This window comes from Pseudonaja textilis, chromosome Z (assembly GCF_049901715.1).
Source record: "Pseudonaja textilis isolate UNSWEBS1 chromosome Z, rPseTex1.2, whole genome shotgun sequence".
NCBI classification, from domain to species: Eukaryota; Metazoa; Chordata; class Lepidosauria; order Squamata; family Elapidae; genus Pseudonaja; species Pseudonaja textilis.
In genome coordinates, this window is record NC_142008.1 from 106,744,414 (window position 1) to 106,770,711 (window position 26,298).

Genomic DNA, 26,298 nt, shown 5'->3' on the forward strand with positions numbered 1-26,298 from the left:
TAGTTAGCCAATCAGATTGTGATCCGCATGGACCAATCAGAACTCAGGATTTTGAGAATGTTAATATAGAACACCCCTCCCCTCTTGGTTTCGCCCGACGAAGCGTGGTGATGTAGTCACGCAGGTAGGCGGGGCTCCGTACTTGCCTAGTTGACTTGCGCGGCTCAGTCTGTGTGTGATCGTCAGCCAGTTCGGACAGACTCCTCGTCGCTCTCAACCCCTTTGATGGAACTGCCTGGGAGGGTGAGCTGGGCCTATCGCTGCAGCTCCCGCCTGGTCTACTTGGGTCGGTCGAGCTGTGGTCTCTGCTGTTCCCGCCTGGTCTTTCTGGGCTGGTTGAACTGGCTTGGCTGTTCCTTCCAGGTGAAGCTCCTGTCTGCAACGGTTCGAGGTCTACTGGTGAGTATGGCTGGTTTATTATTTGGGGTTGGCTTGTCCTAGATGGGGGGTGTTCTGCTTGCATTTGGGGGTGTTCTGTTTGTGTTTTAGGCCCTTTATCTTCCTCCTGCTTGGTTGTTGTAGTTCCCCCCCCCCTCTGGTTTCTGTAGTCATTGTTGTTGGGGTGTCGGGGCTGTTGGCAGTTAATCTTGACCGTAGCTGGTCGATGTGCCGCTTCCAGCTCCTTCCATCGGTGGTTTGTAGTCTGTATGACCAGGTGCCCATTACTTGGGTTATGTGCCGGTACCCAAAGTGGGTCTCCCATGAAGTTCTTTTCATAGACCGTGTCCCCGATGTTAAATACTCGGTGCTTGCTGGATGAGTCTGGGGATTTTTCTGGGTTGTATGTGGGGTGTAGTCGGTCCAACGGGGATCTTAATTTTCTGCCCATCGGTAGTTCTGCTGGGCTTTTATTTGTGGTCGTGTTTGGTGTAATGTGCTGTATGAATAGCATTTTGTTTATTTTCTCCTGTATTTCACCGGTTTCAATTTTTTGGATGGTTTTCTTTGTGTATTGAACCATCCATTCCGCCCGTCCGTTCGCTGCCGGGTGAGCTGGCGAGGTTAACACGTGCCTGATTCCCCGTTCGGCCAGGTATTTTTCAAACGCTAGTGTCGTGAACTGTGGGCCGTTGTCCGAGACTAGAACATCTGGCAAACCGGGTGTCGCGAAAAGTCTGTTAAGTTTATCTGTGACGGCTTCTGTTGTTGTTGTTCTCATGGTGCTTACCTCCAGCCAGTTGCAGTAGGCATCCACAGTGATGAGAAATGTATGTCCCTTGGTTGGCCCGGCAAAGTCTATATGTATTCGCGACCATGGGACTCTGGGAGTTTCCCATTCCAGGACTGGAGCGGCGGGGGGTGGACCTCGTCTCTTGGCATCTGTTGTACCTGGCTACCCATGTCTCGATTTGTTTGTCCATCCCTGGCCACCAAGCGTAACTTCTGGCCAGGGCTTTCATCTTGACTATGCCCGGGTGCCCTTCATGTAGCATTGCTAGCACTCTTCTTTGTAGTGTCTCTGGTATAACCACCCGGTCTCCCCAAAGTATGCACCCTTTCTGTGTGAACAGTTCAGTTTGCCGGTTCCTGAAGGCTTTGAACTGTTCGCTGCCATCGCTTTCCGGCCACCCCCTCTCTACCCAGCTCAATACCCGCGCCAGCCATTTGTCTTTATTTGTTTCTCGGGCAATGTCTGGCGCGTTTAGGAGCGGGCTGGGTAGAGTCTCTATTTGTAGCATTGTTGTCATGGGCACCGGGTCATCGTCCAGATCTGGTAGGGGGGGATCAGCTTAGCGCGTCTGCGTACAAAATGTCCTTGCCGGGCCAGTGTGTCAGTTTGTAGGTGTAGGCGGCAAGGAACTCGGACCACCTTGTCATCCGGGGTGACAGGATGTTTGGGGTGGCCTTGTTCCCTGCCAGTATCCCAAGTAGAGGTTTGTGGTCCGTGATGATTGAAAAGGTCCTACCATAAAGGTATTCGTGGAACCTTTTCACTCCAGCGATGATTGCGAGGGCTTCTTTGTCCAGCTGGCTGTAATTCCTCTCCGGCTTGGACAGCGTTCTTGAGAAGAAGGCGATGTGTGCTTCCTTCCTGTCCGGTAGGGTGTGACTGAGGACTGCCCCGATGCCAAAGGGTGACGCATCGCATGTTACCGTCAGCGGCAGGGTCTCGCTATACTGGATCAGGACTGTGTCTGATGTTAGCAGGTTTTTGGTCTTTTGGAATGCGTTTTCCTCCCACTTCCCCCAAGTCCAGGTGGCTGTTTTATCCAGCAGCCTATGCAGGGGTTCCGCCGCGGTCGCCTTTTGGGGTAGGAAAACATTGTAAAAGTTAATCAGTCCCAAAAATGCCTGCAGTTTTGCCTTATTCGTTAGTGTGGTGGCTTCCTTAATGGCTCTAAGTTTCTTTCCAGTGGGGTGGATTCCGTGTCGGTCTAGGAGATACCCCAGGAATTCGACCCTTTCAGTGCAGAGCTGGCATTTCCTTTTTTTGACTTTAAGGCCGGCGTCTTTGAATTTTTGCAGCACTGCCCTTAAGCGGGTTTCCAATTGTTTTTTTGTTGGCAGCTGCGACCAGCACGTCATCAAAGTAGGGCACCACTCCTTTTATTCCCTGGAGAAGTCTTTCCGTGAGGCTTTGGAAGACTCCTGGTGCGACGCTGACTCCAAACTGGAGTCGGTTGCATCGGAATGCCCCCCGGTGTGTAACAATCGTTTGCGCCTCGGCTGTTTCGGCATCGACTGGCAGTTGCTGGTAGGCTTGCACCAGGTTGAGCTTCGTGAAGACCTGGCCTCCCCCCAGTGAGTGCAGAAGGTGCTGTACTACTGGGACAGGGTAGGTGCTTTGCTGCAGTGCATGGTTGAGGGTGGCCTTATAGTCACTGCAGATTCTTATGGAGCCATCCGGTTTGATGGGGGTGACTGTGGGTGCTTCCCAGAGGGCATGGTCAATTGGCTCTAAGACCCCTTGCACGATGAGCTTGTCTAGCTGCTCATCGATTTAGGGTTTGAGCGCAAATGGCACTCACCGAGGTTTGAGGTGGATTGAGGTGACGTTTGGGTTAAGGTTGAAAGAAATAGGGGCCCCTTGGTACTTGCCTAGGGTGTCATTGAAGACCTCCTGGAAGTCCCTCACAAGCGTCGCTTCCCAGTCTGTCTCGTCTGTGTGGTGGATGCCCGTCACTTCTATTCCCAGCAGGGAAAACCATTGCAGTCCGAGTAGGCTGGGGTGGTCCTTGTCTACAATCATGAGTGGTAGTACCTCGGTGTGGCCTTTGAAGGTGATCTTAAAATGTCCGATGCCAGCTACCAGGATGCGGTTTCCCTGGTAGTCCTTCAGGTTCAGCTTTTGGTCGTCCAATTCGCGGCGGCGGATGGTTGGCACTAGGCGCTTGATTGTGCACCAAGAGACCATGGAGAGGTAGGACCCGGAGTCCACTTCCATCTCGCAGGGTTGGTCTTCAATGCCTACCTCCATGTGTACCTTCCGGGCATCGATGGTTGAGGAATGGCTGATGACGACCGTCTGGTGGGTTTCTTCTCGTCGCTGTGCCTCGCTGAGTCATCTGTTCTGGCCGTTGTGGCTCCACTGGCTCTCGGCTTGGCGGTCTTGGTTTCTGGGAGGGTGCCATCTTGTCGTCGGGGGCTGCTGCATCGTCGCTGAGGGCTGTATACCTTGCTTGTTCCAGCACACCTTGGCGATGTGCCCCTGCTTCTCGCAATGCCAGCAGATGGTGTCGAGAAAAAGGCATTCGGAGCGGGGGTGATTGCCGCCACAGCCGGCGCAATGAAACCCCGACTAATGTCCCCTCCGGTCCCGTCGATTGCGTTCTGCCTGGAGCCGGTGGATCTCCTCTTCCTTGTCGTTGGTGTTAGAGTGGGAGTCGACGTCACCATGATGGGTGGTTGTTTCTTGTTGGCTGGTTTCTGCGGGCCGCACCAGTGCTGGGTTTGCCTCGTTGGCTGTCGGTCATTCCATTACAGCCGATTTGCAGGTGGCTTCAGCTGCAGTCGCCTCAGCGAGGGTATCGGCGAGGGAGATGTCGCCCTTGGCCATCAGCTGGCTTTGCAGCACGGGGTCTCTGAGCCCGAGGATGACTCAGTTGTGTAGGGCCTCGTCCAAGTTGGTAAACCCGCACAGGCCCCCGAGGTCCCTCAGTTGGGCCACGAAGTTGCTGATGGCTTCGCCCTCATGCTGGTCTCACTGATAGAAGTCATGCCTTCGGTTGAGGGTAGGCAGGGAAGGGGCATAATGGTGGCGTAGGATGGGCTTGAGGTCAGCCCAGTCCATCTCCTTCACGTCGGCGGGCTTTGCCACCGCTTTGTCCATCTTGAACACTGCAGGCCCGCAGTGTGTCAAGAACATGGCTCGTTTCCTCTGCCCATTGGCATCCTTGAGATTGCTGCATTCCAGGAACATCTGGAAGCGGTTGGTGTAGGATTCCCAGTCCTCGGTGGCTGGGTTGAAAGGAGCGGGTGGCAGGGTGCTGCTGGCCATCTTGTTGGTCGTTTCGCACCATTTGCCACGTGCTTGGTGGTTCCTCATCTCACGATCCCACCCTCATCACCAGTGTTAAGTCCGGGAGATCGGTCCCGGGTAGATCGGGTAGCATAGAGAGGCGAGACTCAAAGTGCACATTCAGCTCTTTATTGAATATACAGTTCGGTCCAAGACCTGCGAGCCACTTGGCTTTATTCAGCCGGCCGGCAGCTCGGCGGCCAATGGCAGCGCTTTGAATTTCCCGCGATTGGCTCGGCCAATCGCGGTGGATTCTTAGCATACCAATCACAGTAGTTTAGTTAGCCAATCAGATTGTGATCCGTATGGACCAATCAGAGCTCAGGATTTCGAGAATGTTAATATAGAACATCATCAACACAGATTTACTTTATCTTTCCTGCCCCCAGACAAAGCTGTCTGAAATCCCATCAAACCAAGGTGCAGAAGCCTGCTCACCAGCTCAGAGTATAACCAAGGGCAGGCTCCTTGTAAGAAAATTGCTACATAGAGAACCTCCAACCCCCTCCTCCACCAACTGATGACTTCAACATTCCATCTACCTCACAATGAACTTTCTCAGCTCATCTGCCCTCCTTAAAGGTCAATTTGCTAAAAAATAAATAACTAAAAAGAAGTAACCTCAGATACACTGGCAAAGTCCTGCCTAACTTCCCTTAACTAGCCAGCAAATCAATCTCAAGATTCCTGCCTTGCAGCATTTACTTCCCAGCTTCTTCTTCTTCCTTTTCTCCTCCTTCCCTTATGCATTTCCTCTTTTTAATAGTACTGGCACCTTCCCCACACTTGTCCTCTAAGCCCATTCTTTTGACTGTAGACATTAGTAGATAATAATATCTATCACTAAAGGCCTTCTATATTCATATAAGTGAATCATAACATAAATGGTAGGGGTGGCATTTTAAATTAAAGATTCCGAGAGATTTAATCTTCACAGCACTGCTGTTCCTCTGTATAGCCAAGTAGCCAGAAAATATTGCCTTTGTGAGTATTAAGGCCAAAAATGATGCATTTGGTTCTGGATTTGCATGTTCTGCATATCCTAGCAACTGTAGCTTGCAAATCATAATGTGTGGTTCAGAATAGGTGCAAAAATTATGGTACTAGGGTCAATCTTTAACAATCTGACTGCATGTGAGAGATTTAATTATAGATTCCTCATTTTAAAAAAATATTTTAAACCTGGAAATCAGTTGAACTGTCAGGTAAAATGAGTTATTGCAAGAGTGTGTATATTAAATCTGGTCAGGAAAAAAATTATCATGGCGTTCTGATGACTGCACTCATGCACATATCCATCATATCCATTCAATTGTCTTGGCAACAATATTGAAGTGATTTAATACTATTTTTTCCCTAGAGTTAATAAATCTCTCATCTAATCTCTGTTTAGTTTTTTCAGGATAACCCAAGGTCAGCTATGTGTTGTCACCTGCTGTGACAATTTATCAAAGAACAGCACTTATGTTAGTAGTCAGTTAAAATTTTGCGTTGTTTCTTTTTGATATCCCCTTTACTGTCTGATTTTTGATGTGTCAATCTATCATGAAATCCCTTATCTTAAAGTAAAGGGAAAGTGTGAAAGCTCCTACAGTGCATTCTTTCCATGGCGTCCTTTGTTGGACGACAGTATTGTGTGTGTTACATGATGAAAAAAAAGGAGGGTGACACAGACAGACTAGCTGCCCAAACTGCATTCTGGATAAACTTCTGAAATAATTCTAAACAGCACTTATCATTGCTTGGAATATTGCTAGGAAATAAGAAGGAATTGCAAGTGTGTAGTATTTTTAAAAAACAAATTTGGCTGCTATTCCAGCAGAAAAAGAGCAAAAGGTCTCCAATATATATACTATATATATTATAATGTGTGTGTGTGTGCATGACAATTAACTGTTTTATTAACTTATTTATTGGTCTTTACCTGAAACCAGAACAAGGTTCTCCACCACCATTTTGAATCACTGTTTTTTAAATCATCTATTTCTTACAGTTGAAAATACTTATGCTATCATGTCTCCTGTTCTAAAATTCATGCCAACAGTTACTTCAATCTCCCTGAGCACAGAGCCTCAGCATCCCATTCCTGGTTCTTGTTCATAGTTATTGCTGAGAAGGCATTCCTATTACTCCATTCCAGCTACCATGGAATCATGCACCTATGGTTATAATTATTGGGAACAGCAGTTTTTTGCAAAATTAGCAACATAACAATCATTTCACTTTCACAGCTTGCAATAAACTTTTAAATGAAGCAAAGGAACACCAGTTTGGCAGGTGGATGTCATTTCATACCAACTGCTCGGATTTATTTATTTTTTTGCACGCAAGAAAAATGTACACAACACACACTAAAAAAACATGGAAGGTTAGAACCACACGTTTATTTTATGTTGGTATTTTTTATTACAATTTGTTGCTCAAAGAGCAGGATAGATTATGTGATTGATTTACCATAGACTTGTTGGTCAGCAGGACGGTGGGTACTGCTTCACTGTGTTTCTTACTATCTCTGCTTTGAGTTTAGCAGAAATAAAACTTATTGTGATTTTACTTCATATTGCTTTGTGAAGGATGGAACAGAAACCATGATGATATGTAATCCAATAAGTCAATTGAAAATAAAAATAGCAGAAGAAATGTAACGGAGTAGCCTGGGGCATGGAACAGTTCTCTGGGTGAAAATAAGCGGATGTATTCCACTTAGAAGATTAGAAGACTTGGCAACATTTTGATCCAAGTTTTCGTTCAGGACTGCCTGAACCTGATTTCAACTCACTCATTGCAATGTTCCTGTTAATAAGTTCCCATTTTGGAGAGGTAAAGGTTATGAAAACTCACGGATGTTATTTTTCTTTTGCAGTACCATTACTTTAGAATTTTTTCAGCCATGAGATTTGAGCAGCTCCATATATTTTTCACACACATATATTTTGAGAATATTTTTTTTAATGTTACATTTAATTTTTGATTGTTTGAGTACACCTTAGAAATTTTGTTGCAAATTTCTGACCGTTTTTAGCCTGTGCGGCAGGTTAAATCATTCAAAGAAATTTTTTGTTAGGAATAAATATGAAAAATAAATGAGAATGGGATAGGAAAGTCTATAGAAAAAAAAAATCTACATCCGGCTAAAGAAATTCAAAGAGATGCAAATAGAATTCTAATGTAAGAGGGGAGGCTAAATAGTCTGAAATTACTCTTTTTGCTAACTGAGATCTCATTTGTTTAAAAGAGAGTTCTAACCAGCTATAACTATGTGAAGCCTTCCATATGAAAGGAGGAATCATTAAGACATTATGTTATATTTCTGTGTGACATAGAAAAATTTACTGGTGCTACATTTCTTGCCCTAAGCAAAACTTAACTGTAATATATAAATCTTTTGGATCTATGGTATAGGATAGGGGAAAAGACATTTCTCAATGTCTTTTGGTTGCAGGTCCAATCTTTATTTTAAAAAAAATACATCAAAAGGAAAGAGCTCTGAGTAAGGTAATTGAAAACCTGTTTCCACAACTGTCACCGTCTCATTCAAAAACTATAGGATATGTTCCCTCTGCAAGAATTTCTCAATTAATTTGGAACCTCATGACATTCAGCTCTCCCAAGCAGCAAGGTTTTGTGATAAATAATTTATTATAGAAATTCAATGACACAATCAAATAAACTACATACTATTATCTTATGTAACTCACTACTTCAGGATATCATACTTCCCAACAATTATCTACCCTTTTTGGTTCAACGATTAGGCTTTTGCTACAGATATAAAACGTAATATTTTGGATCCTTCCGTATTAGAACCTTTTGGCACTGCAAAAATATTACTTCCTTGTGAATTGTTTCATGCAGAAATAATGTAAAAATTCCATGCAAATAAAGTGTCACTATATTATCTAAAATACCCTTTTCCTGTGCAAAAGATCCATGTACATTTACTTATAAGTCTAATTGAGCAAAAGTTATTTAAAACTCAATTAAAGTTTATTTACAGGTTACAGATTAATTCCTATTAGTTTCACTTGCCTTTTGTGATGAAAGACTATTATTATATTATTATCTTCCCTGAACTGCTGCATTTATAGTGTCTGTTCCTGTGACAGAAACTTGAATTGTGGATATGTTCCTTTCAACTATTAGAAAAAAAATGTTTAAAGAGCCTAGTTCTTCTTAAAAAGAAAAGAAAAAAGTAAATAGAATTCAAGGAAAACATTAATGAAAAGTTTCCAATTTCAGAAAATTCAGGAAGCTATTGATTTTTTTTAACAATCTATTGATCATTAATCCCATCCAGGAATTAATGCATTAATGCAAGCAATTTTTATATAATTTTATATGCAATAATTAAACAAGGCATAATTAATGCAAGAAAAATGCATAAGACCTACAAAGTGGAAGATATTAAAAGAATAGCATCCTGAGAAGTCAGAACTAGATGGCCTTCTTTCAAATCCGATATTTAAAAAAAATCCATGAAAGGATAAAGCTAGAAATACTGAATTGCAATTATTTGTTTTTGTTGCATTATCTGGATGTATCATTAAAAAACAAGAAAAAAAAGGATGGCTATTCAAAAAATAATAATTCTCCAGAACTGTTTCTAGGTATCATGATGCTACATTGATACTACACAACTGAGCACTCCTATTCTGAAAATCTCCCTATGGAGTGACTAGTTCTAGTCTTCCTTTATAGGAAGAGGAGTCCTTCTTGTTTTTCCCTGATGAAAGTAACCATTATTTTCAGAGCTGATACTTTCTTCAGGGCTCAAGCCCAGGTCCCTTTAGCCTTGAACCTTCATGTGGACTGGGACTGCTTCCAGGATTGGGACCCATCTGTATGGTATGAGTTTTCTCCGGGGGAATGACGTCGAGTTGCATTTGCTGAAGGCAATTCTCCTTGGGGTTTCTGCCCAGTTCAGTATTGTCCTCACTAGGTCCCTTAAGACAGGCCTCAGAATTAATTGTCTTCAATAAATCATCCTGGGTTTCTTCAGAAGTACCCACTCGCCAAGGCAAATGCAAGTATTTGTTCACTTCAATAGCAGGGCTACGACGGTTAGGGTCAAGAGCCATGATGCGGCAGAACATACGCAAGGCAGGAGCTGTGAAAACTTTCCACAGGCCTGGAGCCTCACCTGGTATTGTGCGATTTTGCCAGATGCTAAATTCTTCAAACTTAGGATCAGGGCTCATTGCCATATCCCAAGGGATGCAACCAGTACAGATACAGAACAACAGCACTCCAAAAGCCCAAATATCAAGGCTTGAGTCCAGAGCTAGAGACTCTGTCTTCTCTAGCAGGCACAGTTCTGGTGGGGAATATGGCAGGACAGTAGACATAGCAGATATGAGGGTGCCTTCCAGTCGTGTCAGGCCAAAGTCACCTAATTTCACCAGCTGGCATTCTTGGTCAAAAAGCAGCACATTGTCTAGTTTTATATCCCGGTGTACAAGGGCTTTGCCATGCATGAAATCCAGGGCATCAGCCAATTGGGCTGCACACTGTTTCACTTGCACCTCAGGAAGTCCCTCCTGTTGAAGAAAAAAGAAATAGAATTACAGAAAAGCTCCACAAAATTCCCAGGATTTCAGTGGAGCCAATTTGAAAACAATCTTCCTGCAATTAATCAAGGAGTCCTTGCAGGGGTGGGATTCAATTTTTTTAACAACCAGTTCTGTGGGTGTGGCTTAGTTGGTGGGTGTGGCTTGGTGATCATGTGACTGGCTGGGTGTGGCCAACTCAACATCACTCACATCAAGGCACGCATCTCCTTGCCTGGCCTCTCATGACTGTGGGATGCTGCAACAATCGTAAATGTGAAAAATGTCATAAGTCACTTTTTTCAGTGCCATTGTAACTTTGAATGGTCATTCGATACAAGCAAAGTACCAGCAAAGGAGGGAAAAAAACCTCCAGAGAAGTTCCAGAGACAGGAAGTCTAGTCCTGCCAAGAATGTAATAAGGATTAACGGAGAGGCAGTTTCTGTAAGCAACACCAGAATGTTTCCTTTCCGCCTTCCTTACAGGATTAGGCCAGTAATTTCTTCTAACAACCGGTTCTCCGAACTGCTTAGAATGTTAATAACTGGTTCTAGAGAATAGGTGTGAAACTGTAGAATCCCACCCCTGAGTCCTTGTCTTGAAAAGTTATAAAGAAATGTTTTTTTGTTTCTACAGAAACCATGCATAAATGATATAGGTTGCCAACACTGTAATAGGCTAGTACTCTCTAAAAAATTGTATATTTACAGTATATACCATAATTGTATTAACCAAACTATCATCTGGTCAACTTGGAAACAGTTTAAAGAAAAATTGTATATTTACAGTATATACCATAATTGTATAAACCAAACCATCATCTGGTCAACTTGGAAACAGTTTAAAGTATCAAAAGAAGAAAGCAAATATATGTACAGAAAAGTATAATCTGTGATTTTAAAGAATAAAAGGGCACCTAGCTCAGTTGGGTACAAAAAAAGCCTCCAAATAAATGAAACAGTATTTAATGCGCTATCACTCTGTTCTTTTACCATTCAAATTACAAGCAGGATTGAAAAACTTGTTGCAAACTCTCCTTTTATCTAATAATTACCCTACCCTTAATTCTCCTCTTGTACCCACTCAAAAACTATCACCCTATCATATCCCATGCTTGATGAGATCTTGCCATTTGTGGCAGAGGTGGTGTTCAGAAGGTTCTGACCAGTTCTGGAGAACTGGTAGCAGAAATTTTGAGTAGTTCAGAAAACTAGCAAATACCACCTCTGACTGGAGATTTTACACTATCGTTCCCTTGCCACGCCCACCAAGCCATGCCCACAGAACCGGTAGTAAAAACATTTGAATCCCACCACTGATTTGTGGTGTCCTTAAAGTCTTTAGACTTTTATACCCCCGAGTTCAGAATGCTGCAGAGGTCTCCAGCCGGTGCCAGCTCCTGTGCAAATCCATAATGTGTAGATGATTCAAAAGCACTGCCAATGGTTCGAAGAAGTGTAGGGTGTGAAGAAAGGCAGAGAGAAATACAATATTCCCACAGGAACTCCCGTCTCCCTGTGTGTTCCTTGGACATCAGTTTCAAAGCCATTGAGATTCCTGCAAGCAAGGATATATGGCAACAAATATTTGGCGATAAATACACACAGACGCACACACAAACACACACACATATATGCCTAAGGCAGAACAGGAATACAGATTCCTGTTTTGTTTTGTTCTTTTGATTGTACCTTAACCGTACACCAAACTGGTTGACTGCTACTGTGTTTAATATAATAATTACCAGGTGCATGTGTCAGGATTATATTGTGTTTTTCATAGTATATTAAATGCTTCAGGAGAAAATTTTCTGAAATCTTGATCTGCTTATAATATTATTTTTAGAGATTCATCCCATAAGACCAGGCAAATACATTAGTGATCTTTGCGATGCATTTTGACTTGCAAATGAACTTTAAAAGCCTTGTCTTTGCATCTGGTTATGTTAATTTTCTTAATCATATAATAGTTCCTTCCCTGCCCCCACCAAAAAAAGATATGAGACTGAAAGTAAACCCACAACAACTTGGACAAAGCCTTACAGAGGAAGAAAGAGACTAGACGTGGCTGGGATTGTCTTTCCTGCAGATGTCCTAATAGATGCAAACAAGCTGATGAAATGCATCTTTTAGAGCTGCTAGAAATATTTACCCTGAAAACTGACTAATTCAATGTTGTTTTGATTCTTCAGAATAAGCTTCCAAGTAATAGAAAACGGCATTCTTCCCCCTCCCGCATCCAGAGTCCATTTTAAAGGAGAGAGAAAAATGTGAAAACAAATGCTTTTGGTTTATCTGCAGTTTGTTTGTTAATTAACTGTTTCTGACATTCTTAAAGGCTAGTCAACTTGATATTCAAAGGAAGGGGTTTTAGAATCAAAATATATGGAATATGGGGGTTAGTGGTGACACCTTTTGCTAGTTTAGGGGTATCAAAGTCTTAGCAATATCTGATTGATACTGCCTTTGATCTGAATCTAAGTAGTCAGGACATCAGTGGACGACTTTCATAGAGTCTCAGGGCTGGAAGCCAAACAGAGAAGAAAGGAAAAATATTGGGAGATCAAACTTTCAAACTTGGAGGTGTTACTGAATCCCACTAGGTGGCACTGTGAAGCTAGTTAATTAAGCAATAAAGGAAATCTATGTAATAGGGAAAAAAGCAAACCTCCATACTCTGTGCTCAGAATTTTACTTGCATGAATCTGCCATTCATTTTCATTTTTCTTAAGGAGTGTTTTCTTCTGTATGCCTTACAGTTGGGAAGCTAGCCAATTTGCTGTTCTATTTGCTAGGTTTTGCTTTGCCAAAGCAGCACCTGCTTGTTGGCAGTTGTCCACATGCCTAGAATGACACAGTTAATTAATTGCAGGCAGTGTTAGTTGGGTGACAGCCACAAACAGCGCAGACTAAACTCAACCCAAGTTGACTTGATGAAATAAAACTTTAATCCCAACTTGAGGAACCCTTAAATTCCTCATAATTAAGTGAATTCTTAAATGGAGAACTTGTGAATAAGACTTTCCAATATGATCTTCATAAACCTGTACCTATTGAACAACAGAATAAACTCAGATAAACAATAGCATGATATATTATGGTCTGGCTTCATACATAATGCTAAGCTGGAAAAAGGTTTGTTCGCTTTTGGCTTAGTGGGATGTGTAAATCCAGCCACTGGAATCTATAAATCAAGATTTATGGATTAACATTATCACTGTCTTACTCAATACTTAACGGTTAAAATGAACCATAGGAAAGTCTAGAAATGTATATTATTTGCATTTGTTGTGGGGAAAACTGCTTCAGAACCTATATTGGCATCTTTGCTGGATACACAATTATTTGGTGAATAGGCAAATGGCCTTGTGGCCATTTTGTATTACATGATAGGCATAAAAATATTCCAAATGAATTTTTGGCTCCCAAAGTTTTATTCACAAAGGGGCTAAATAAAGATGGCTAATTTTTGGATTCAAAGAGGGGCAAAGATGTGTCATCCTCACAGCATCTGCAGACAGTTTCTTAGAGAAGCCTCACTCCGAGTAGTATGGCTTCCATGTCATCTGTTGATAGGACGTGACCACACTCAAAATAAGCATCTGCCCTGCCAGAAGATAAACTAATAAGGACATTCCCCTACTTCCTATCAGTTCCCCAAGATTCTGTTTAGCACATCAGGCTGGCCCTTTGTTCTGTAGAACATAGAACATTGTGGAAGTTGTTCTAGTCCAACATTCTGCTCAAGCAAGACACCCTGTATCATTTCAGATATTTGGCTGCCCAGTCTCTTTTTAAAAGTTTCCAATAATGGATCAATCACAGCTTTCAAGGCAAGCTGTTCCATTGGTTAATTGTTCTCATTGTCACGAAATTTCTCCTAAATTCTGTATGATTGTATGTCTCTTTTATAGGTTTCCATCTGTTGTTTCTTGTCTTGCCTTGGGTGCTTTGGAAAATAGGTTGACCCTTTCTTCTTGGTGGCAGCCCTTCAAATTTTGCCCAAAAATAGAATGCCAGTTTTCCATAAATTTCCATACCAAAAATAGAATACCAGTTTTCCATAGATTTATTTTTTATTGAAAGAATCTGCAAAATAATGGAAATGGGGACTCTGAAATGTTCCAACAGGTATATTGGTAAACACAGGTTGGGTCTTCCTGGCTATTATTTAAACCCAATCAAATGGTCACATTTATGTACTCTTACCTCTCTCACGATGCTGAACCTGTAGAACATGTCCATAGGAGCCACTCCCTAGCTCTCTGGTTATGTTGTATCTCTCCTCTACCTCCAGTTTCGGTAAACTCTTGGAGGTAATGGATATGAGCTTCTCTAGGAATTCCTCATTGTCTTCAGTGTCATCCACATTCTCAGCAGAATTGATATCTTGCTCACCAGCAGCATCTGAGGAGAGAGATGAATATTAAAATAAGCTATTGCAAATCAGATATCAAGTTCCAGTTTATCTTAGCATTGATTGGAAAACTGAATGTGATTTATAAAAGTTGTATTGTCTGATTTCAGCTGAGAAGAGTGGGCATTCAATGATCTATTTTTTTTTCCACTGTAATTTTACATCAAAGTTAGTATTATGCAACTGCTATGCAGATATCAATGGGCAAAGGTTTAAAGGAAAAGGTTAAAGCCAGGAAAGTTTTGAAATAATTTTACTCTCTTTAAAATGGAGATTAAAAACAATGTTTCTATATTTGCAATCAATCAGCATTGGCATTTCAAATGTGTATGTATGAATGCATTCATTGCCTTAATTTACATTGGAGTAAAGAACACAACCATAATATTATGGGAGCAGTGTAAGTCCACTAGCCTTACTTAGCTATAAGTTTAAAAAGACTTACGAAGTCTTACAAAGACTTTCTGAGTACTAATTCAGTCATTAAACCAAGGGTGTGGCTGTTTTTTTTTTCAGTTGTATCTGTAAATGAATTCTTTCATTAAAGTACTACAGTATATTAACATTATTACTATGTGTTTAAAAATAAAAGCAGTATATTTACATTTGCACTAAACCATGTGATTTGTTTGGTTTTGACTTATTGTGTGAATTTATTTGATCATCAAACAATATATAAAACTAGTCACTATTAACATTATACATTTTTGCTGTTACAATTTTAGCACTGTTGAGGAGAGCTAGTATTTGTGGCATTTGCCTTCAGATGCCTGGTTAACTTTATAGTGTAGGTTATTGTGAAGAGCACAACTTCATGCTCTGTGGCAAGAAAGCAAGTTAATTCACCCTGATTTAAGAAACGTATTGTTCCTATTAATGTGTTTAGAAGCCTTTGTAGTTTCCTCAACCTAATATTCCACTGTAATGACATAATAAATCCAATTTTATGGGTTTATATAGCAAGCAGATTTCACAATCTGGACGCTCATAAAGTAGTTTATTAGAATATGTATCACAACCCTTAAAAATGTTTCTCAAGCCTGGCAACTCGTAAGATGTGTAAACTTTAATTCCCAGAAATTCCCAGCCAGCATGACTAGCTGGGGAATCCTGGGAGTTGAAGTCTATATATGTTAAAGTAGCTAAGAGTAGAAACACTACCTTAGATAAGTTGCACCTTCCCAGAAGATGAGCTGGGACATGCTGAATCCTTTTCTTTGCCACTGGGAGGAAATGTAGACAATGCAGATTCCAAATCTACTACCTTTCATGTACCCCATGTTACAAATTCTGTAGGAAGTCAATAGCCTCTCTGATTTGGGATGTTTTGGAAGTGATGATAGAAGAAATCTTCTGGTGCACAGTAAAAGCGCATAAAGGAAACCTTCACTGGATTGATGACAGCTCCCTTGTACAGCATGGCTGCTGCCTCTTCCTTCGGGATTAATAATTCCTTCATTTCTTCTTTTTAACTAATTGAAGTTTATGGTATATTGCTGGCTATTGCCTAAGATTAAAAGCAGTCCACACCTGTTTTCAAAGACCTCCTTGGGAAGAAAGAAAAAGATAACAGAGCAGCTTTTTTTGCTACGTACTTCCCTTTATTTGAGAATTTCAGACTTGGTGTTTACAAGCTTCCCAAATGGCTCAATGCCCATGTCTTCCAAAGATCACCGGTATCTTTCTCCACAAGTTCCTTTCTTGGGAGTGGAGGTGGGGAGTGTCTGACCTTGAATCCAAGCCTGGCAGCACAAGAGGACTAAAGCCGCCAGCAGGTTAGGAAACAGCTAATTGCTGGGAGATGAACCTGAGCTAGCTGAGTGGCACCCTTCCACCGTCCCGCACTCGGCGGGGAGGACATTCCTTTTGTGCCGCTTGAGTGTGTCTGAGCGACTGACTCTGCAGTTTCAAGTCCTAGGAAGACCTTCAGAGAACTCAGTTCAAATAGCGCCGGAAAAGCACTCTGGTGTGAAGCGAAAAAATGGAAACTAGTAGCACAGAGAAATCCTAGTAGCAGTTCCTTGAGGTTGGATATTTTTTCAGGCCAAAGGAAGAACATATGCCTCTGTTTGAAGTTCAACCTGCTAACTGATATTTCATGAAATCATAGAATGACAGAATTGGAAAGCATCCAAGAGGTCATCAAGTCCAATCTCCTACACAATGCAAGATTCACAACACCATCCCCAGTATGACTATCAATGACTATCCAGCTTCTATTTGAAAACCTCAGTGAAGGGCCATGCATGTGAGTAACTTGTTCCATTGATTGATAGCTCTTACTCTCCATAAATTTTTAATAACACTGACCCTGTATCTACATCTTTGAAATTTCATCCAATTAGTCTTAAGCTCTAGAAAAAGTAAAAATAAATTCAAACAGTGTTTTGGGTATTTGAAGACAGCTCTCAGGTCCTCTCTCAACCTTGTCTCCTGTAAACCATTAAAAAGAAATTTTCCTGTCTCATGCACAGAGGTGGATTTGTAGCTGTGCAGATGCAGATAGATAGATTCCACAAAACATCCATAACAAAGTACATTTATTGGTACATCAGGTATCTTCATAACTCACATTTGTGATGAAGTTCTTCTTTTATGACCAGTCCTTTGTATATCAGCCTTGCAGGTGAAAGATGGTTATCTCCTAACCCATCTCATAGTGGTAGAAAAGCTGCTATCAGTTCATGAGTCCAGGCAAGAATGGAGGGAGACTCCTCCAACCCCTCAAGGGCCAACTTAGTGACCAATCAGGATTACAGATGTGGCCATGTGACATGAACTACATTTCCCAGGATACCTTTAACTACATTTACTATGATGCATTTCCTTAAGGGGACAGCTCATAATTCCTAAGTAACTATCCAATTCCCATAGACTGGCTGGGACAGCACAGAAATCATTTAGCAGAATATAATTTCCTCCCTCTCTCATTGGAGGAATGGAGCTCATTGGAACTATGACAATAATAATAATAATAATAATAATAATAATAATAATAATAATAATAATAATAATAATAATAATAATATTTCAACTAAGATCTTTGGGGGAAAACCTCCAGTGTTTTAAGATTCAGTGGAAAGTTGAGAAGACCTTTAGTATTTGATTTTAGAAATGAATATGAGTTTTTTTTCATATATGCAGTGCAGCGCTTTGAAAAGTTACCATACTCATATGCTGGGGAAAAAATCCTCTGTGGTTTTTCAAGGTTTAGTCATTTGGAAGCTAGAATGAGTCAATTTTTAAATATGGCATTGTAAAACTCAATGGCAAAAAGAGGCATCACTGAGAGATTTTGATGCTAACTCCACAACAGCCAAAAATCTAAACATGAAACAACATACGGAATTTCACTGGTCTACCTTATCTTTTGTAACCAGACTCTCTTGTTCATCTTCCAATATACAATTACTTGTTCTAAGCTGAGAAGAAAACATCCCAGAAATGATTTGGTATAAATGTTGAGAAAATGTTGCCTGAATTTTTGAAAAGTCTGTAAGAACCTTTTGGAGAGGTATATATATAAACCATTTAATTTTAGAGACAGCTAAGTTAGTTTCAGAGAGATGAAGTATTATGATTCATTTTGTAGTGATTCATAGGAGAAGCCATCAGGCATGATTCATAGCAGAATTAAAATGCACCATATGTTTGCTTCTTTTTTTTTTTTACATTTCAGTCTGCAAACATCACTTTGTAACAGCAAATACCCACAGCAACAATGGTCCTCTTTCACTGCATCTTTATTGTGATATAGTAACTGAAGAAATGTGAGTTTAAATGTGAAACTGATTTGAAGGACTATGTGGGCTTGGAAAAATTAAACTTTGTCCCAGTTGGATCTATACTATAGGGATATTTGTTTGTTTAAAATATTGTATTGCCTTTAGTCCAATAGAAACAAATAGTTATAAAAGTATAAAGCACAAATGTAATATATTTTGGAACGTTAAGGTCATCAATCGATTTTCTGGAAGAAGGATGGGGTTCAGAGGTAATCATTAATGTTAAAGGAAAAAGTTTCCATCTGCCCTCATGGTAGCCTAATCAGAATATAATGAAGAATCTTCTGCTTTTGCTATTCACCTGCGGTTACAAAAAAAATTAACAGGAAAGGGGGGCAAGGAAGACCCCTTATTTCATAATACTTTATATGAGTACTTACTACAGGTGAAGAATTTCAGCAGTTTGGGCTTTCCTGTGCATGTCTTTAGATTTTTCTTACTTTTTTATTTCAAATTAAACAAAAAAAAATCAAAGTAGCTGAAATCCTAGGAGAGGAATATATCAAAATTAAACTAAAGAGGAAATTCAACATAAAGTTTAATATATTTTTAATTCTTGGCAGAAAATCACCCTATTATTTATTCAAAGGCCCTAAACTGAATGTCAAGAATTAAGGTATTTTTCAGAGATATTTCATTGAAAATAATCATATACAAGACACGTCTGCATATAAACTGATGGATCACCATGTATTAATAAGTGTACCTGCCATTCATTTTTCAGATTTCCTTCTTTCCTCCCTCCCTCCCCGCTCCTTCCTTCCTTCCTTACCATATTTTAACTGCTTTTCTTTTAGCTCACTATCTTTTTTAACTACAGGAAGATATCTGAAAGAGATGTAGATGTAATTATGCAGTACAAATATACTTTTTCTTCAGATTGGAACTACTTTATTCTGAGTTAGTTTAAAAGAGAAAAGTCAGTGTCCAGAATCACAATGAATATATCATCATAATTAGGCTCACCTTAAGATAATATTACCTCTCAATATGTCAGCAAAATTCTGCAAAAACAGAATTTTGTCACAGAAATGGAAAGTAGCATCAAACATTACACTGTAAATAGTTGCATTGAACCTATGGGGTTCAATGTAGCTCATATAGTTATGAATTGCAGACATTCAGTGTTTATTCCTCTCACATAATTCTAATCTGATCAATATTTTTCTCTTAAACCCAGCTCTCAAAGTTGTTGTGATTATATAAAATCTTAGATATTAACTTAAACTCTGTGAAATCAGAGTTTAAATTATGTATCAGATTAAAATTGAAGAGAAGAATCCGAGAAAGGGAAGTTTGAATATTTGCTGATTGGTTCTTTTTTCTCCCTCTAAGTAACCTTAACTGGTCCATTTACATCTGTGAAAGTAAGTTGACTTTTCAGAGCACAGAGTTTAGTTTCCAGGCCAGCTTACTTATTATATAGCACCTCTACATTTAGAATGTAACTTGGCTTGGCATTTTCTCTGTAAAAAAACCTGTCTAGGTAAGAATCTGTGGACCATTGGTTTCAGTGTTAAGTAGACACCAAGGAAGGTGGGAACGGGCAGCAATATTAGAGTTCCTGCTGAGACAAAATCTCACACTTAAGGGTCTCAGCTCTCAAAAACATAGGAAAGTGTTTACGCCACTTGGAAGAAATGTCAACCACTTGCCTAATTAATTTGTAAGCAATTATATAGGATAGCAATGTTCCTCACCACAGTGTCCACCTGCATTAAGAAATCTATGTTATGTTCCCATCATTTAGAACTATTATTATTTTATTAAATTTATTTACCACCCGTCTTGCAACAATTGATCGTGATTTAATCTTTATCAAAATTCATTTGGGCTTAATCTGGAGTTTGCAAGTTCTCTCCAGCATGAGGAATAAACTAAATTCAGTAGATTGGAAACTTGGTTTCCCTAGATCTGGACTGAAAACATCTAGCTGGCTTCTTGATGACAGCAAAGAGATACCTGAAGTTTTCTGATGTCATCCGGACTTTTGCAGCTCAGATCTGGTTACTTAATATAGTTGCAATTTCTTCAACTGCTGTATTTATTACTGTGACTCAATAGTATGTCCTGCTTAAGCTGCGATATCACATTAATATTTCTTAAACATATTCAGATCACAAGAAGCATTATAATTCTAACCTTAATCTTTGTGAAACAAATCTTAGTAATCAGTAAAAGTTAAGCTGAATAAAGTGCTATAAAATAACCACACAGACAGAGGCATACATGACGGCCTCAAATTGGACAGATACTCTAATACAAGAACACGATTAGTTCTTTCTTACAATATGTAGAGAAAATGTAAACACAAGCTTGTATGCTAATCTCCCTTCTTCAAATAATAGCTTTAAAATTAGCTAGAGTTGGTGTGGTGGTTAAGAAGCAGGCCTAGAAATCAGTTCAAGGAGGTTTTTTAATTCTAGTCCAGTTTTAGGCATAAAATTCAGCTGGGCAACTTGGTGTCAATCCTTTCTCTCAACCCAACCTATTTCACAGAGTTGTTGTGAGTGAAATGGGAGGAAGAAGGAATATTGGGTATGTTCATTTCCTTATTTATAAAAAATAATAAAGGCAGAATATAAATATTTTTTTCAGTGCAAAAAAAGAGAATAAAATCAAGAGGTGCTGCAAATATTTAATAACGACCATTTTACTGTAATTAAGACAATGAATAAGTCTTATTTTTCACTTCACTAAAGACAGCTGTCCTAAATATATAGATAAATGAAAAGGCAATGCAGGGGGGGAAATTGCAAAAGCAATATAATTTTTTAAGAGGGAGAATTGTAATTGCCTTTCTGATTTGCATAGTCTTTTTCTCCTGAAATTTTATTCAACACAGGTAAATCCTTAAGATTGGGCAAACATAAAATTAAATCTCTACAGGCTAGAAGTTAATTAATGGGTAGATTTAGTCTAGAATAATAAACTTCTTTCCCCCTCTTTAGTTAAAATATGATGCAAAAGCAGAACCTGCTATAGCTTGCTTTTGGCTTAGATAGCAGAAAAAAGGCTTATTTGAATCTGCTTTCAAAACTTCTCTTAACATAAATCCTGTATTAAGAGACATGCCAGCCAAACAACTATCAGCTTTTACATGTGTTCTTTTCCACTCACTTAAGCTGGAACAAGATATCTTTGTGACATGAAAGATGGCTTAAGCATTTTTGCTCATGCACCAATTCCAAGATAAACATATCACCTTTTCCTCTATAGTTTCTTATTCTACTATTGTTCCCTCTCAGTTCTCAGCTGTTGCAGGCTAAAGTACCATTTTAATCTCTGATTGCACTATCGCTAAGAGGTGTTGATAGATAGATCTTCTGTGAATATATTTAATCCATTTTTGATCCCAATTATTCTTTTAGCATTGTCAGCATCCCATAACAACAAGAATTTCTTTTTTCCTTTTTACTCTTTTTTGTCCTTAGTGATGGGCAATGATATTTAAGTTTGATTCTTACTTCTTTTGATTTCCCAAATGAGGCTTTTATTAAAAACAAAACAAAAGTATATTTTCCTACCCCCGCTTTTGTGTCCTATAGCTGAACTCCTGTGGAGAGAGAAACATTACAATACTAACACAGGGCAGAGATACAGCTTTGCTCATGCCTCAAAATAAATATGACTATGATCAGAAAGTCATAGCTAATTATCAGTTAGGATTAGATGTGTTCATAATGAGAGACCTAAGTATTAATCTATGTGCAACTGTGAAGATCACTGAATTACCTATGTATCATCACTCTTTTTCAGTCTAACCTATCTTATAATACAGTTATGAAATTAAAGAAAGGAACTATACAGCCTTGAATTCTTAAAAAAGAAGCTCATGCTAAAAATATATAAATAAGAATATTTAGAAATTATATAAAGTACATGATTATTAAATGCAGCAAGGAACTTTCTTGCAGAAATTCACTAACTGATAAAAATATAAAATTTATTTTTTTAATACAAAGTGATCTTCAATTCATGTTAATTTCCTTTGCTCTCAGCAACTCTTTGTGTTCCACCAGCATATTCTGGAAGACTAAGATATTAATATGACAGACAAACTTGTTTTGGGGCACAACGTTTGTACCTATTCTCTATTCTCAATTTGTTATGCCTTAAATAATATTTATTTTTTTAAGATCCACATTAATCCATAAATGGTTGGCTTTTTGTGATATATTACAGTTTTGCCAAGGAGAACATAAAATAAAATCAAGCGAAAAACTGGTGGCTAAAGAATATAGTTGTCAATGGTCCTCTTATTTACAATAGACCAAAGAATTTGTAATTTTGACATTGTAAGATTGAGTTTGAAGTAGAATTTTGTCAAATGTTGACTATGTAACTGCTAAAATATAAACATTTTTATTGAAATTTGAAACGGAACTAATAAAAGAATGATATAAACTGGGCTAAAATGGTTTTAATATACAAATGAAACAATGGGAAACCGTGATTGAAAGAATTGTAATTTATGTTATTTTTAAACAGACATTTTTTAATAAAATGATCTGCAATTATATAGCACATATTGTCTAGAATTATAAAGGCACTTCAAATTTAACTTGGAAAGCAAACAACAAGAAGGGACTTTTTAATCATGTTTGATGTACATGTAAAATAAGTAGAAAGGTCTAGATTAAAATGCATACATTAATTCAGAAGATTGAAACCCATGATTTTCCTTTTTGGACAAACACTTGAAAAATGTAATGGAACATTTTCGTACATGATAACTGCAGCAAGAGTATTGTATGCACAAAAATGGAAAGGTTCAGCACTACCCACAATGGACTAATAGTTGGTAAACTGCTGATTGGACCTCTTTTATAGACTTTTTGCAAGACAGAAAAACAGAAAATGATTTTGATGATTACACATGATCAATTTTAGAAAAAAGAGAGTTGTAATCATAGAGTAAGAGATAAATTTATAGTTGTTCATGTAATTGCTATAAAGAAGAGTGGAAGCTACTTTGTACTGATTGCTTTCACTTTTTTGCATTCTAGCTTTCTCTTTTTTCTTTTCTTTTTTTCCTCACTTATACTAATTTGTGTTGAGTTTTATCTTCCTTTTAAATTTTTTAAATAAAAATGATGTAAAATATATACTAGAAAAAGTAAAAATAAGCACTGACATATTGGACTACTATTACTGATGATATGCAGTAAAGACGCTTTTCAAAGAAACAATGAATTCCAAAAAACTTGTAATTTTCATTTTGTACTAAGGTATTTATGAAATAAAATACAATTTAAGAACACCTAGCATATTTTCTGTTATTTTCATCAAATGTTACAGGAACTTTAGACGATATTGCTCTTTATATGTAACTCTCTTAAATTTTCCAAGTATTTCTTTCTTTGTTTCAGGGAACATCCATTGAGGAAAAAAGAGCAGAATAAAAGTACAATGTCTTTAACTGATTATATCACGAAGCAACCATAGATTAGAGGAAAGCAATGTGTTTGGTTCTTGGCTCAAGTATGAGTAAAAATAATTTTATACTGAAATTCTCTAATTAATGAATTCTGAAATATTCTGGTATTCCTGTGTGCATTTCAGAGACTGGGAAGATGTAAATTATCAATGATTACAATCATTATGCAATGTATTTTTCATAACATTTTATAATGCTTTGCTGATAGAACTTGAATGTTTAAATTTTCTATAGACTAAAATATTCACACACGTGGTTATTATGTATTTTTTGAAAAAATACTGTTCATAACATTCTGAACTTCAGTAGAATTGATATTTGTAATGCTTAATGAAGAAAGATGTGCAATTGGTGCATCTAAGATTTAAATCTTGTAGACTTTGAATTGAAAGTAAATTCCATCAAATGCAGGACAAGCAAATAATTTTGATTTGACACTTATCTATATACATGTTGGAGAAATCAGTGATTCAATGAAATTGATTATACAAATGGGTTAAATCTTGCTTTAGGGATGCCCCAAAGTATTATCTCCCAAATGTAGTTGCTATCCCTGTTCTGAACAAAACACATATAGATAAGATTTGTATAGTAATTCTTGAATGAGTTGTAAAATCCATCTATGCTATGTGTATAAAAATTTTAACAGTTTGCATATAATTTATTACTCTGGTAAAAATGCATTATAGAATAAAACAGAACAGTCACAAAAAATATAGGTTTTTTTTTTGCAAAATAGGTCCTTTTTGCAGAAATAATGGGAAGGAATTGAATTTACCTCCAATATTTTAACATAAATGGCAAACATTCTTGAAATCTTTTGCTTAAATACCCAAACCTTTCATTTGAAATAAATAATTCAGATAGGTATTAATTTAAGAATATGCAGTTGGCTCAGGTGCACAAAGTAAATTTGTGCTGAATGCAAAATACTATATATTTAAAGCATTTGCATGTTTGCATAGGTTTTAGCTAAAATTTAAAAAAGCATCCTACTTGTCCTGCAGAAAGACAGAAAAAACAATGGGAGACTGACTTCTCCATACCTGATCTCCCAGATCTTACCTTGATCTGGGAGGCACTTCTGGGTTGGTGCTGGAGTAGAAGGCTCATGTGGAAACATAGTGGCAAACCATTCTCCTGTTGCTGTTTGTTTCTCATGTACTATGGCATTCATCTGTCCAGGTGTCATTGTTACTAGTTCAGACGTGGAGCTTTTGCTGACACTCAAGCTGTGTTTTCTGGATGTGCAAAAAATTGTAAAATAGATTTTCTCTCTTGGATCTTTCTCTGTGCTCAGTCTGCTGTTTGCTCCTATAAAAGCTGAGGCTGTCCTAGCTGGTTATAATCTCTCCACTGTGAGGAGAAGGGAACATGTGTCACAGGCTCAGACACAAGCCGGGCAAGCATCCAAAGATAGGCTGGGAAGGCTAGAGCAGGGTGGTAAGATAACAGCAACAATGCACAGCGCCAGAGCTGAGTCCAAGCCTTACACCTCTGCACAATTGGAGGTCAACATGACATACCTTTAAAGCCTTCAGCCCATAAAGGATGGGAACTCAGATTGAGGGATGAAATCTGAATGCCTCAATATGGAGAAACAGATCCATGCAATAATAAAAAGAAATACAAATTTTCAGTGATAGCAATATTAATTCTATTTCAGAGACTGGAATAGCACGTATTACCTTCTGAGTGGAAATTCCACTACAGTTCAGAATGCACAAATAATTTGGAAGTTCATATGATTTCTTCTCCTAAGCAGTTATTTTCAGGTAAAAAAAAATCGTATCTAAAGCAATGACTAACACCCTAGTAAAGTAAATCTGCAGATAAACCCACTGAATTATCACTAGGTATTTCTAAAAGAATTTGATATTGCTATTAAAAATACAGACTCTCTTTAGTAAAGCTAGACCTCTGACTGATTACATGTATTCATCCATCTAGTTTTCTTGGCCATGGCACAAAAGCGATCAGACTGCCTTTTTCCAGGTATTTTTTTTTCAATTTGGCAGGATAATCTACAGTTTAGGATTTCCTGCTCTCTCATCTATTAATCATGTTCAATTCTCCTTAACATTTTGAAGATAAATCGAAGATGGCTATGAGATGCTACTGCTATACATGATATTTCTGTTACTAAGTCATAATCTTGTTCCTGTATATTCCTGTATAATAATTACTGTTCAGAACTGATTCTCAGGATTCTTTCTTTTCTTTTAAAATTAGACTGGCTCATCATCTCTTCTTTAACAAGATTATGATCTGTGACAAGCAAATACAGCTAGTCTTGTTTAGTGACTGCCTTGCACAATGTGCAAGTTTTACAGTTGTGATAGTGATGAGAAAGTAGTTTTGTAACCAATCCTTGCATTTATAACTTTGCATGTTGGTAAAGCAAAGGAAAACTGAAGTAAGATTGTAAGCACAACTGATATTTCACTAAGTAACTATTTTGCTTAATGATGAAATCCCCAGTCCTGGTTGCTGTTGTTAGATAAGGGCTACCTGTAATATTTTATCATAATACCTGCCTCAGTTCCTGAGGTAGTACAGCAATTTGCTATTTAAAAATTATGGATCATAAGGAGAATTATTTGTGTAGAAACTTCTATTTATTTTGCCATTGCTATTCTTTCATCTTATGA

General features: G+C 38.6%; 1 protein-coding gene across 1 annotated transcript; it reads right to left on the reverse strand.

The window, feature by feature from the left end:
* Positions 1–7,895: 7,895 nt before the first annotated feature.
* On the reverse strand, positions 7,896–25,155 carry LOC113448508 (putative serine/threonine-protein kinase SBK3). Its single transcript, XM_026719225.2, has 4 exons — positions 24,713–25,155; positions 14,215–14,412; positions 11,361–11,563; positions 7,896–9,996 (listed from the first exon to the last, which is right to left on the reverse strand). Exons 1-4 carry the CDS (start codon positions 24,837–24,839, stop codon positions 9,223–9,225), a joined length of 1,302 nt encoding a protein of 433 aa, XP_026575010.1. The 5' UTR covers positions 24,840–25,155; the 3' UTR covers positions 7,896–9,222.
* Between the last annotated feature and the right edge of the window lie 1,143 nt (positions 25,156–26,298).